This window comes from Larimichthys crocea, unplaced genomic scaffold, assembly GCF_000972845.2.
Source record: "Larimichthys crocea isolate SSNF unplaced genomic scaffold, L_crocea_2.0 scaffold148, whole genome shotgun sequence".
NCBI classification, from domain to species: domain Eukaryota; kingdom Metazoa; phylum Chordata; class Actinopteri; family Sciaenidae; genus Larimichthys; species Larimichthys crocea.
The window spans coordinates 211,700-226,429 of NW_020852030.1; the positions used below are offsets into that span (position 1 = coordinate 211,700).

Here is a 14,730-nt window from a genome sequence, read left to right on the forward strand (position 1 = left end):
CAAGCTCACGCAATAAGAGCCGCTTCCGGTTATCTTCCTCCAAAATAAAAGCCCGAGTGTGTGAAGTTTAGACCAGAGACGGAACCAGGAGGTCCACAGACCTCAGGGACGGAACCAGGAGGTCCACAGACCTCAGGGAGACGGAACCAGGAGGTCCACAGACCTCAGGGACGGAACCAGGAGGTCCACAGACCTCAGGGAGGTCCACAGACCTCAGAGACAGAACCAGGAGGTCCACAGACCTCAGGGAGACGGAACCAGGAGGTCCACAGACCTCAGAGACTGAACCAGGAGGTCCACAGACCTCAGGGACGGAACCAGGAGGTCCACAGACCTCAGAGACGGAACCAGGCTCAGAGATGGAACCAGGAGGTCCACAGACCTCAGAGACGGAACCAGGAGGTCCACCAACTTCAGAGACGGAACCAGGTTCAGAGATGGAACCAGGAGGTCCACAAATGTAGACAGACATCTAAAAAACATTGAAACACCAACAGGAAGAAAAGAGCGGTGATGGGAAATGAAGTGAGCTCAGTCTGTGAGGAAATAAAATCATGACATCATCAAAGTAATAAAAACAAAACAGGAAATGACATCACAGTGACTCATAAAGGAAGGTTAGTGCTGAGGAAAGTACAAAGACACGTCCACAGGAAATGAACCAATGTAGTCAATGACAGACAGACAGACAGAGACAGACAGACAGACAGACAGACAGACAGACAGACAGAGACAGACAGACAGAGACACAAACAGACAGACACAGACAGAGACACAAACAGACAGAGACACAAACAGACAGACAGACAGACAGAGACACAAACAGACAGAGACACAAACAGACGGAGACACAAACAGACAGAGACACAAACAGACAGAGACAGACAGACACAGACAGTGGGACAGAGAGGAGGGCTTTTATTTTGTTAAAGGAAGTCCTGACAGAACACGTCCTCTCTACTTTGACTCCACTGACTCATTTCCTGTTTTAATTACGGCAAGTGTGAAGGACGGAAACTTGACATCACACTCCAACACACACAAACAAATTAGTGTATGTGACACACACACATACACTTTGGTTTAAGAGACAACTGAACACAGCGTGAGGACATTGTTGGGAAGAACTATTGTAGTGAACAGCTGTGGGACAGTGTTCAGTGTGTTTAGTGTGCAGTGTGCTCAGTGTCCAGTGTGTAGTGTGTTCAGTGTGCAGTGTGTTTAGTCTGTTCAGTGTGTTCAGTGATTAGTGTGTTCAGTGATTAGTGTGTTCAGTGTGTTTAGTGTTTTCAGTGTTCATTGTTCAGTGTGTTCAGTGTTCAGTGTGTTTAGTGTTTTCAGTGTGTTTAATGTGTTCAGTGTGTTCAGTGTGTTTAGTGTGTTCAGTGTGTTCAGTGTGTGCAGTGTGTTTAATGTGTTCAGTGTGTTTAATGTGTTCAGTGTATTTAGTGTGTTCAGTGTTTAGTGTGTTCAGTGTGTTTAATGTGTTCAGCATGTTTAGTGTGTTCAGTGTGTTAAGTGTTTAGTGTGTTCAGTGTGTTTAATGTGTTCGGTGTGTTCAGTGTTCAGTGTGTTTAGTGTGTTCAGTGTTTAGTGTGTTCAGTGTGTTTAATGTGTTCAGTGTTTAGTGTGTTCAGTGTACACTGTGTTTAGTGTGTTCAGTGTGTTCAGTGTGTTCAGTGTGTTTAATGTGTTCAGTGTTTAGTGTGTTCAGTGTGTTTAATGTGTTCGGTGTTTAGTGTGTTCAGTGTGTTTAGTGTGTTCAGTGTGTTCAGTGTGTTTAATGTGTTCAGTGTGTTCAGTGTTTCGTGTGTTCAGTGTGTTCAGCATGTTTAATGTGTTCAGTGTTTAGTGTCTTCAGTGTCCAGTGTGTTTAGTGTGTTCAGTGTGTTTAATGTGTTCAGTCTTTAGTGTGTTCAGTGTGTTCGGTGTTCAGTGTGTTCAGTGTGTTTAATGTGTTCAGTGTTTAGTGTGTTCAGTGTGTTTAATGTGTTCAGTGTTTAGTGTCTTCAGTGTCCAGTGTGTTTAGTGTGTTTAATGTGTTCAGTCTTTAGTGTGTTCAGTGTGTTTAATGTGTTCAGTGTGTTCAGGATGTTCAGTGTGTTCAGTGTGTTTAGTGTGTTTAGTGTGTTCAGTGTGTTCAGTGTGTTTAGTGTGTTCAGTGTGTTCAGTTTCTTTAGTGTGTTCAGTGTTTAGTGTGTTCAGTGTGTTTAATGTGTTCAGTGTGTTTAATGTGTGCAGTGTGTTCAGTTCGTTTAGTGTGTTCAGTTTGTTTAGTGTGTTCAGTGTTCAGTGTGTTTACTGTGTTTAGTGTGTTCAGTGTGTTTAATGTGTTCAGTGTGTTTAATGTGTTCAGTGTTTCGTGTGTTCAGTGTTTAGTGTGTTCAGTGTTTATTGTGTTCAGTGTGTTTAGTGTGTTCAGTGTGTTCAGTGTGTTTAGTGTGTTCAGTGTGTTTAATGTGTTCAGTCTTTAGTGTCTTTAGTGTGTTCAGTGTGTTCAGTGTGTTTAGTGTGTTCAGTGTTTAGTGTGTTTAGTGTGTTCAGTGTTTAGTGTGTTTAGTGTCTTATTTTCACTAAATCACATTCCAGCGATATTTTAAAGTTCAGTTTAATTTGATTCAAACTGTTGAATATTTTAAAAATATTTCAGAGCTACCACTGAGACTTTTACATGACCTATCCTCATCACAGATACACTTACTGTATGTTTATACAGCTTTAGTATTACATCTGTTATGACTTTATTCTGGTTCATATTTTATTGGTTCTTATTTAATTTGATCATAATTAGTTTGATTAACACTGATCATTTTAATGACTTATTAAAGTCAGACTTATTAATGTTCATTAAAACTTTGACAGTCTCTGATGTTTTTTGTTTTTACAGACTTTCAGAGCCGCTCCTGAACGCCTCACTGTGACCGATGAGCGCTGTCTTCTCGCGGGACTTCACCGCCCCTGCGCTGTGCTCGGCTGGGCCAGCGCTCAGATCTCGCGGTGTTTGGTGACTGACGGCGGCTGTGAGGGGGCGGGGTGCAGCAGGAGGGCGCAGAGATGTTTGGCTTTTTTTTTATATAAAATTATTTATTTAAATAAAAATGGCCGCCGTGGAGAGCGGAGAGGAGAGACTGTAAGTGGGTTTTTACATTTTATCCGTTAAGCGCCGCCGCTGCCGCCGCCTCCGACCGCCGCGCGCCGTTTACTGTCGTGTGTTTTATTCAAGGAAAAGTGCGTTGATTTTTACCCCGGCCTGTCTCGGCGGAGCGGGGTTAGCGGGAATACGTCACCAACTTACTGCTAAGTCTGTACTTTAGCTGCTGTCGCCGGAGCGCAGGGACGGACGGCAGCTCGGAGCTTAGCCCGCTCTCAGTGCGCCGCCGGCCCGCTATGACTCCCATACAAGTCCCCGGGAAGTCAGGCCGGGGGTCGGCGGCGCTGTGTCCGTCACAAACACCTCAGCCCCGGTCACCGGCGGCGTGTCCGTCCGCCTCCGTCACACAGCCCGGGAGCTAACAGGCTGCTAGCACGTTAGCAAACACAGAGAGTGTTTAGACCGCTGCTCAATAACCCGGGACAACCCGGGATAACCCGGGACAACCCGGGATAAGCCCACACACTGACAGCGACATTAACTCATCATCACATTAGCAGGCGGCTGCCTCTGCCGCTGAGCCAGGCAGCTCTGCGCGCGCGTGTGTGTGTGTGTGTGTGTCAGGCTGGACTCGAACCTGCGAGTCAGTGTACAGCACTGTGTGTGTGTGTGTGTGTGTGTGTGTGTGTGTGGAGGGGGTGCAGTCACTTCCTGTTCCAGCTGCTTCACCTCCACCTGCAGCTCCATCACACACAAACACGCAGAGGTTCCCAACCTGAGGCTCGAGACCCCACGATGGGTCACATGACTGGAGCCACAAAGTAAACAATGTCCTGCTGCATTCTGGGTAAAACAGGAAGTGACACCTCATGATGACGATGAGCGATGTTCTGATTGGACGACATCTGCATGTTTATAACGTGTGTAAACAACGTTCCTGTAACGTTCCGTAACGCTGCTGTAACGTTCCGTAACGCTCTGTAATGCTGCTGTAACGTTCCGTAACATTCTTGTAACGCTGCTGTAATGTTACGTAACGCTGCTGTAACGTTCCCGTAGCGCTGCTGTAACGTTACGTAATGCTGCTTTGACATTCCTGTAACACTGCTGTAACGTTACGTAACGCTGCTGTAACTTTCCGTAACGCTGCTGTAACGTTCCGTAACGCTGCTGCAACGTTCCCGTAGCGCTGCTGTAACGTTACGTAATGCTGCTTTGACATTCCTGTAACGCTGCTGTAACGTTACATAACGCTGCTGTAATGTTGCCGTAGCGCTGCTGTAACGTTACGTAACACTGCTGTAACTTTCCGTAACGCTGCTGTTACTTTCCGTAACGCTGCTGTTACTTTCCGTAACGCTGCTGTAACGTTACGTAACGCTGCTGTAATGTTGCCGTAGCGCTGCTGTAACGTTACGTAACACTGCTGTAACTTTCCGTAACGCTGCTGTAACTTTCCGTAACGCTGCTGTTACTTTCCGTAACGCTGCTGTAACGTTACGTAACGCTGCTGCAACGTCCCGTAACGCTGCTGTAATGTTCCGTAACGCTGCTGTAACATTCTGTAACGCTGCTGCAACGTCCCATAACGCTGCTGCAATGTTCCGTAACGCTGCTGTAACGTTCTGTAACGCTACTGCAACGTCCCGTAACACTGCTGTAACGTTCCGTAACGCTGCTGTAATGTTCCGTAACGCTGCTGTAACATTCCTGTAACGGTGCTGTAACATTCCCGTAACGCTGCTGTAATGTTCCCGTAATATTCCCGTAACGTTCTGTAACGCAGCTGTAACTTTCCCGTAACGCTGCTGTACCGTTTCACAGAAACAGCTGAAATAGTTTTTACAAAATTAAAATAAACTCTAACTTTTTTAGTTTTAACACCAAAACAAACGAGGAGTCGTCTCCATGACGACGGATGGATCAGAGTCAGAAGCAGACAGGAAGTCACAGGTGATCAGTCTGTGATTGGTCAACACGTTCATGTGAGCTAACTTCTGTTGGTGCGTTCAGGGACACTTCCTGTGGTTCCAGCCTCTGTGTGGTCATGTGGTTTAAACACAGAAAGACCTGCCATCATCCAGGCATTTCACAATAAAAGCACAGGTTCAACATGTAGGGTGATTGACAGCAGGAACATGTGTCTGTGACTACAATGGAGGAACGTTCGTCAGCACAGCACCACGCAATCAAAACGTTGCGGGTTCGATTCCATCATGTCACCCCCCTCATGCTCATCCTGTTTGTCTCTTTTTTGACACCTTCAAAATAAAAGCATGCATCCTGTCTGTGAAGGCTCAGAAAGTCTCACTGAGGTTCACACTGACCCCTCTGAGGGAGGTTCATCAGAGCAGCTCCACTGAACTCTCATCAGGAGGCTTCCACAGGACCTCAGTCCTCAGAGACGTCAAACCCTGCCTACCTTCACACCTGCACACACCTGACCAATCACTGCCAATCATTGTTGTACGTTTACATATGTGATGTCATCTGTTTTCAGGGAAGAGGGTCAGGAGGGTGAGGAGGGACCTGTCGACCCCCGGCCCCCCACTAGAGAGAGAGACAGGTCCCACAGTAAGACCAAGAAGGCCCGCCGGGAGCGTCGCCATGCCGACCAGGGGGCAGAGACCACTGCCTCGGACACGCCCCCAACATCCGTGCTGCAGTCGCAGACAGAAGCAGAACCACAGATGCAGGTAAAGACAGGTATTAACAACGGAGTCCAGACAGGAAGTCACAGACAATCAGACAGGAAGTCACAGGTGATCAGACAGTCTGTGGTTAGATCTCTGAGGTCCTCTTTGGATCCCGGGGATGTGAAAGCTGGTTTTCTGATGTCACTTCCTTCCTGCAGGTGTCTGAGCCGGTGGCGGGCCCCTCAGAGGAGCCGGGGTCAGAGTCAGCAGCTGGCAGCGAGTCAGCAGGTTCTCCGAGGCAGCGCCGCTCAATCATTCGGGACCGTGGACCGCTGTACGACGACCCATCGCTGCCTGAAGGCTGGACCCGCAAGCTGAAACAAAGGAAGTCTGGTCGGTCAGCGGGAAAGTTTGATGTCTACCTGATCAAGTAAGCCACACCCACCACTGACACACCTGTTTTCCACGATGAGGTGATAGCGCAGTGATGATTGTCATTTTCATGTCATTGCTCAGCTCCGAGGGGAAGGCTTTTCGTTCTAAGGTTGAACTCATCGCCTACTTCCAGAAGGTTGGCGACACAACCACCGACCCCAACGACTTCGATTTCACTGTCACCGGACGTGGAAGCCCCTCCCGCCGCGAGAGGCGTCCACCTAAGAAGCCGAAGGTGGTAAAGCCATCGGGGCGAGGCAGAGGACGGCCCAAAGGTACTCTGACACTTGAAATGAAAAGACACTGACACTTGAATCAGACTGACCTGAAAAGACTTCTTCAGTGTGTTGTTGTCTGTGTTGATTCGTCCTTGCAGGCAGCGGGAAGATGCGGCAGGCTACAGAGGGCGTGGCCATGAAACGCGTGGTCGAGAAAACTCCGGGCAAACTGCTGGTCAAGATGCCCTTCAGCAAGGCAGAGTCCTCCACTGGCACCGCCTCCTCCACCTCAAAGGTACGATCAGCCTGTCACCTTTAATCGGATCAGAGCAACAACCTGAGAGGACACTTCACCCAGTTCACCCCTGACACACCTGACACACCTGACACACCTCTGACACACCTCTGACACACCTCACACACCTCTGACACACCTCTGACACACCTGACGCACCTTACACACACCTGACACACACTTGACACACCTCTGATACACTTCACACACCTCTGACACACCTCACACACCTCTGACACACCTCTGACACACCTCTGACACACCTCACACACCTCTGACACACCTCTGACACACCTCTGACACCTCTGACACACCTCACACACCTCTGACACACCTCTGACACACCTCTGACACACCTCTGACACACCTCTGACACACCTCACACACCTCTGACACACCTCTGACACACCTCTGACACACCTCACACACCTCTGACACACCTCTGACACACCTCACACACACCTGACATGCACTTGACACACCTCACACACCTCTGACACACCTCACACACCTGACACACCTCTCACACACCTGACACACCTCACACACCTCTGACACACCTGACACACCTCTGACACACCTCTGACACACCTTACACACACCTGACATGCACTTGACACACCTCACACACCTCTGACACACCTCACACACCTGACACACCTCACACACACCTGACACACCTCACACACCTCTGACACACCTGACACACCTCTGACACACCTCTGACACACCTCACACACACCTGACATGCACTTGACACATCTCACACACCTCTGACACACCTCACACACCTGACACACCTCACACACACCTGACACACCTCACACACCTCTGACACACCTGACACACCTCTGACACACCTCTGACACACCTCACACACACCTGACATGCACTTGACACATCTCACACACCTCTGACACACCTCACACACCTGACACACCTTACACACACCTGACACACCTCACACACCTCTGACACACCTGACACACCTCTGACACACCTCTGACACACCTTACACACACCTGACATGCACTTGACACATCTCACACACCTCTGACACACCTCACACACCTGACACACCTTACACACACCTGACACACCTCACACACCTCTGACACACCTGACACACCTCTGACACACCTCTGACACACCTTACACACACCTGACATGCACTTGACACATCTCACACACCTCTGACACACCTCACACACCTGACACACCTTACACACACCTGACACACCTCACACACCTCTGACACACCTGACACACCTCTGACACACCTCTGACACACCTTACACACACCTGACATGCACTTGACACATCTCACACACCTCTGACACACCTCACACACCTGACACACCTTACACACACCTGACACACCTCACACACCTCTGACACACCTGACACACCTCTGACACACCTCTGACACACCTTACACACACCTGACATGCACTTGACACATCTCACACACCTCTGACACACCTCACACACCTGACACACCTTACACACACCTGACACACCTCACACACCTCTGACACACCTGACACACCTCTGACACACCTCTGACACACCTTACACACACCTGACATGCACTTGACACATCTCACACACCTCTGACACACCTCACACACCTGACACACCTTACACACACCTGACACACCTCACACACCTCTGACACACCTGACACACCTCTGACACACCTCTGACACACCTTACACACACCTGACATGCACTTGACACATCTCACACACCTCTGACACACCTCACACACCTGACACACCTTACACACACCTGACACACCTCACACACCTCTGACACACCTGACACACCTCTGACACACCTCTGACACACCTTACACACACCTGACATGCACTTGACACATCTCACACACCTCTGACACACCTCACACACCTGACACACCTCACACACACCTGACACACCTCACACACCTCTGACACACCTCACACACCTCTGACACACCTCTGACACACCTTACACACACCTGACATGCACTTGACACATCTCACACACCTCTGACACACCTCACACACCTGACACACCTTACACACACCTGACACACCTCACACACCTCTGACACACCTGACACACCTCTGACACACCTCTGACACACCTTACACACACCTGACATGCACTTGACACATCTCACACACCTCTGACACACCTCACACACCTGACACACCTTACACACACCTGACACACCTCACACACCTCTGACACACCTGATACACACCTGACACACCTCACACACCTCTGACACACCTGATACACACCTGACACACCTCACACACCTCTGACACACCTCACACACCTCACACACCTTACACACACCTGACACACCTCACACACCTCACACACCTTACACACACCTGACACACCTCACACACCTCTGACACACCTGACACACACCTGACACACACCTGACACACCTGACACACCTTACACACCTTACACACACTTGACACACCTCTGACACACCTGACACACACCTGACACACCTCTGACACACCTCTGACACACCTGACACACACCTGACACACCTTACGCACACCTGATACACCTCTGACACACCTGACACACCTTACGCACACCTGACACACACTTGACACACCTCTTACATACCTGACACACCTGACACCTTTGGCAGTTCAGTCTGATGTTGTCTGCTTCATCCTGGACTGTCCCTGATCAGGTCCAGTCCAGAGTCCAGTTGGTGCTGGTTCAGTATCGTTGTTGTTGATGTCTTGTCGTGGTACTTCCCTGCAGGTGGTGTCTCCCGCCCTGGTGCCCAAGTCCCGCCCCGGCAGGAAGAGGAAGTCAGAACAGGAACTTCCGCCCCCACCACAGACCGCCCCCAAGAAAAGAGGCAGGAAACCGGCCGCAGCCTCGGCGGCGTCATCGGTCGCCACGGCGTCAACCTCCTTGGCATCAACCTCCGGTAGCTCCACAGCTGGGAGCTACGCCGCAGCCGCCATCTTAGCAGCAGAAGCCAAACGGAGAGCTGCCAAGGAGTCTTCCACCAAACCCGTCGTCCAGGAAACAGCCCTGCCAATAAAAAAACGCAAAACAAGAGAGACGGTAGAGGAGAGGGAGAGCGTCCAGGCGCCAGCGCCCACCACAGCCGAGACCCAGAGGAGGGTCGCTGTGGAGGTGGAAGCAGGCAAAGAGGAAGGAGCGCCACCCTCAGAGCCTCAGCCCGCCCCCTCCGAGCAGAGCCAATCACAATCACGGAAGCAGCCCACTGCTTCAGATGAAGGCCAATCACACGGACACAAGGCGCATAAAGGGAGGAAGCACAAGGAGAAGACAGCAGGAGAAGAGGTTGATGAAGATGAAGGTGACAAGGGAGGAGAGGGAGGAGGAAGGAGTAGCAGCAGCAGCAGTAGCATTAGCCAATCAAAAAGCCACAAAAGGAAGGAGCGACCGCCTCACAAACACCACCATCATCACCACCACCACCACCATCATCATCGCCACCAACATTCCTCTGCCTCCACGTTGGATCAGCCTCCGCCTCCTGCTCCACCACCTCCTCCAGCCTCTGGACACCCAGCACCCTCCACCCAGTCTAAGCCTGAAGTCGAGCCCCAGGCTGCGCCTCAGGTCACCACCCAGGACTCCCAGCAAGCCCCTCCCAGACCACAGTCCAAGTCTGCCACTCAGTCCCTGCCTGAACCTCGTCATCCTGCCCCTCAGCCACGCCAACAGCCTCCACCCCGGTCCCAGCAGCATCCCAAGACCCAGACCGAGCCTCGGTACCCAGCAGCCCAGCCCTCTCCTACCAGACACGTCCTGCCCCAACCACGGCCCCAACAGCCCCCATCCCAGTCCCACAGTCAGCCCCAGGCCTCCCTGCAAAAAACCCAGTCACAGCCTGTCCTTTCCCCCGCCCAGCACCGGACCCAGCTCCAGGTACAGCATGCTCCACCACAGCCCCACCCTCCTCAGTCCCCCTCCACCCTGCACATCCATCCATCCCAAACAAGACATCCACATCCACAGGCTCAGTCCCCCACAGCACTCCAACCTCAGACCCAACCCAGGCACCCGTCTCAACCCCAAACCCCGACCAAACAACAGTCTCAGACCCGGCAGTCACTGCAGCCTCAACCTCAAACCAGGTCCCCAGCCCAACTTCAGACTCAGTCCCAGTCCAGAATCCCAGCCCAACTGCAGCCCAGAACACCTGTCCAAATGCAGTCTCAAACCCAGCCTAGAACCCCTTCCCAAACTCAGCTTCAAACTCAGTCCAGAACTACGGCTCAGACGCAGCCTCAACAGTCCAGAACCACGGCCCAGACGCAGCCTCAACAGTCCAGAACCACAGCCCAGACGCAGCCTCAACAGTCCAGAACCACAGCCCAGACACAGCCTCAACAGTCCAGAACCACGGCCCAGCCTCAACCTCACATGCAACCCCGACATCAGGCGCAGCTCCTTCAGCAGTCGAGGCACCCATTGCAGCAACAACAACACCAGTCTCAATACAGACAACAACCCAGACAATCTGTGTCCCAGCCCAGACCGCCCCAGGCCCAGTCCCAGACCCAGTCCCAAGCACAACCACACTTTCAGCGGATACAGACACAGCCACATCCTCAGTCCCAGCTCCACCCTCAGCTCACTAGGCCCCACGTGCAGCACCTGTCATCCCATCGACCATCTCCCAGCATATCCAGGACCAACCTGGTCCCTGCTCAGCAGAACCAGAGCGAACAACCCCAGGACCTGAGCACCCCGCGGCCCGGCCGAGGGAGCCTGCTGCCGAGCCGAGAGGTCAGCATTGAAGGTGTCCGGGCGGAGGGGAGAGCCGAGATCCTGACATCAGAGAGCAGAGAGAGTTTAGGAGGTGAAAGAGGGTCGAACAGCACCTCGAGGCCTCCTGGATCTCCAGGAGTAGCCGGTGCCGGGGTGGGTCTGGTCCCTGGGGCAGAAGGTAGGGCTAGGCTCCGTGCAGAGCCAGAGGCAGCCGGCGAGGGCAGGGAGCTCAGAGACATTGTTCCCCAGTCTGCCGTCCCCTGCCCCAGCCGAGAGGAAACCGTAGAGTCGCGGACTGTCGTCAGCGAGAGAGTCAGCTGATTGGTTGGGCTGATGAACAGCTGACTGATCATGGACTGACAGACTGAGTCAGCACCACGTGTAAGAGGAGTGACAGGGCTGTTCATGGAGGTGTACCAATGTTACTCTGTAGGACTGTTGCAGCTTCGACTCCGTCTGATTCTGTCTTGAGACTGTAAAGTTCTGGATCTGAACTGCCTGGGCCCTGAGGGACAGCTGAGGATGGATCGTGTCTTTTTCTAGAAAAAACAAACAAAAAGGAAAAAATCGAAAAACAAGTGTGTGTGTATATATAATCAAAAGGCAGCTGTTGTGTCCCGCTAGTCTCCGTGGGGAGGGGGGGAGTAGTTTGGAACTAAACGCTTAACAACTCATTACTCTGAACGAAACATTGCTTCCGGAATATAACCTCTTTTTTATTTGGTATTTTGATAGTTTCTTGTTTGTCTCTGTTATACAGCTTTAAACTCTGATATTATTGACTGACGGTCCCTTACTCATCGTCGTGCTGCTGACTGACAGTCCCTTATTTAAAGTCCTGCTCTTAACCGACGCACTCTCACTCAGACACAGTCCCTTACTGAAACTAGTCCCTGACTGAAAGCCTCAGAGGTCATGTGGGCCGGCAGTTTGCACCTTCAACTGGTTTCTTAGACCTTTTAGTTCCTCCCCATCTTCACACGAAGCCCACAAAGAAGGGGATCACTTCCAGACCGCCCTCACAGGTAGCGACTCTGACGTCCGAGTGTGACTCGGCTCAGACCTCATTCTGTCTTTGAACCCACTCGAGGAGTTCTCGATCCTTGTGTCCGCCTCACAAACAGACGAGTCAAATGTCGAGCGCTCCTCGTTTCAGACGGTCGTTCTTCCAGGTTAGAGATTCTTCCACTTCCTCATCGTTTGTTTTGGTCTTTCTGTTTCCAAAGGAAGCGTTTTAATGTCAAACCAAACCCACTTCACGTAGCTTTATTTTAGTTTGTAGTCTTAAAGAGTGGGAAGAAGTTTTTTTATTGTGTCTTTGTGTTGAATGTCTGGAACAGTTTGCACTCCTCCACTTTGTACAATCAACCGCCTGCATGTCGCTCAGAGAATCTGCAGGCCTTCAACCGGAGCGGCAGGTATGCAGAGGTCCGCCTCACCAGGTGTCACTGTCAGCCATGTTCGCAAGGGACGACGAACCGAGGTCAAGGCGGCTGCACGTGGTCAGACGAGCCAGGGGCCAACGCCAAATGATGGAGTGAGCGTGAAACGTCCAGGTCTGAGAGCTTGAAGGAGAAATCACAGACGACTGTTTACAATGTAAAGCCTCACCTGATGGCCCCGCCCTCTGAATGATGTCACAGTGCCTCGTCAGTGTTTTCATTAACTTCACTGATGTCATATAAAGTCATCAGCAGGAAGCAGGAAGACTGACTGACAACTTATTAATGTGTTGATACATCCACAAGCTCTGAGGGTGTATCCTCTGAGGGTGTATCCTCTGAGGGTGTTTCCTCTGAGGGTGTGTCCTCTGAGGGTGTATCCTCTGAGGGTGTTTCCTCTGAGGGTGTGTCCTCTGAGGCTGTTTCCTCTGAGGGTGTTTCCTCTGAGGGCGTATCCTCTGAGGGTGTATCCTCTGAGGGCGTTTCCTCTGAGGCTGTTTCCTCTGAGGGTGTTTCCTCTGAGGGTGTATCCTCTGACGGTGTTTCCTCTGAGGGTGTATCCTCTGAGGGTGTTTCGGTTTGCTCTGAGTCTTCTTCTGCTTTTAGTTCAGATCCAGCTCAGGTAGCTCAGCAGCTCCACCTGGTGGCAGAAACAGAATCGTGCGGACTGAATAAATGTTCAGATGTCTGTCTTGTCCACATCAGAGTCCTCTGAAGATTCTCGTTATCGACTGGACTGGTTAGTTTGATGAAGACGCTTGTCCTCATCAGGAGGTCTTTGACCTCCACCTGAAGGAGCCTCATGATGAGGAGAAACATCTTCAGTCAAGTTGACTCTGAGAACCTTCAGCAGACATGAGAGTGTAAACACATCATGTATGTTATCAGAACAGGAACACATCCAGACATGTCGCCATGGTTACTGAATTCATCCAAAACTGACCCAGAACGTTGTAACATGAGTGAAATGCACCCTGGGAGTCGTAGTTGTCTCCCTGTGTGTCATCTCTTGTCCGATACTTCCGAACACTTGGTCCAGTTTGGTTCTCCTGGATCTGAGCTCTCAGGTCTGGACTTCAGGACGCCGTTTGAACGTTGGCACTCTCCATCCATCTGACGGCAGTAAAATCTTAGCACCTTAGTGATCACATGATCTTCGGGCAAAGCTCCGGCACTTTACAAAAATGTTGGACAGTTGAGCTTCTCCCCGTCGACCTGAATGTGTTCGTCCTGTGCCTCCTTCTTCAGAGTCCTCTCACCTGTTGCGTCATCGTGACCTCACACAGGTGATGTTGGATCGGCACCGCCTCTGCGTACCTGGCGCTCCGCCTGCCACCCAGTCTGCCCAGAGCAGTGAACCCGTTAGCATGCTGTCTCTCATGCAGCTGCAGAAATCAAACGTCCCTCTGTGAACGGACTCACGCCACAGGACTCGACCGGCACAAACTACAGTAACCAGCCACCATATTGCATGTTCCAGAGTTTAGTGCCTATAATATTGTGCGTCTTGCCAGAAGCCACCATGTCAGCCAAGCCATGTTGTGTTTCTAGACTTAGTAGTGATGTGTGTGGTGACTTCATAGTTGCTAATATGAGGATGAATATTCTGCTTTTACTCTGGTTGGAATTCAGTGAAACTCCAATACACTGTCGCTGTAGACAAACTAGTTTTTACCTGTTTTCTTATTTTTCTTTCTAACTAAAAGCGTTTGTTGTCCCCTGATCTGTGGTGGTCTCACTGATTCAAGCTGTCACACATCAACACATCAGAACCAGAACCAGAGGACCAAGAGTAGGTTCAGTCTGGAGCAACTGGACTACAAACAAGTACCGTTTA

At 51.0% G+C, this 14,730-nt stretch overlaps 1 protein-coding gene across 1 annotated transcript; it reads left to right on the forward strand.

The window, feature by feature from the left end:
• Positions 1–43: 43 nt before the first annotated feature.
• Positions 44–14,616, forward strand: mecp2 (methyl CpG binding protein 2). Its single transcript, XM_010751323.3, has 8 exons — positions 44–121; positions 233–617; positions 2,888–3,130; positions 5,592–5,787; positions 5,946–6,157; positions 6,244–6,437; positions 6,539–6,675; positions 9,460–14,616. Exons 3-8 carry the CDS (start codon positions 3,099–3,101, stop codon positions 11,770–11,772), a joined length of 3,084 nt encoding a protein of 1,027 aa, XP_010749625.2. The 5' UTR covers positions 44–121; positions 233–617; positions 2,888–3,098; the 3' UTR covers positions 11,773–14,616.
• Positions 14,617–14,730: the final 114 nt, after the last annotated feature.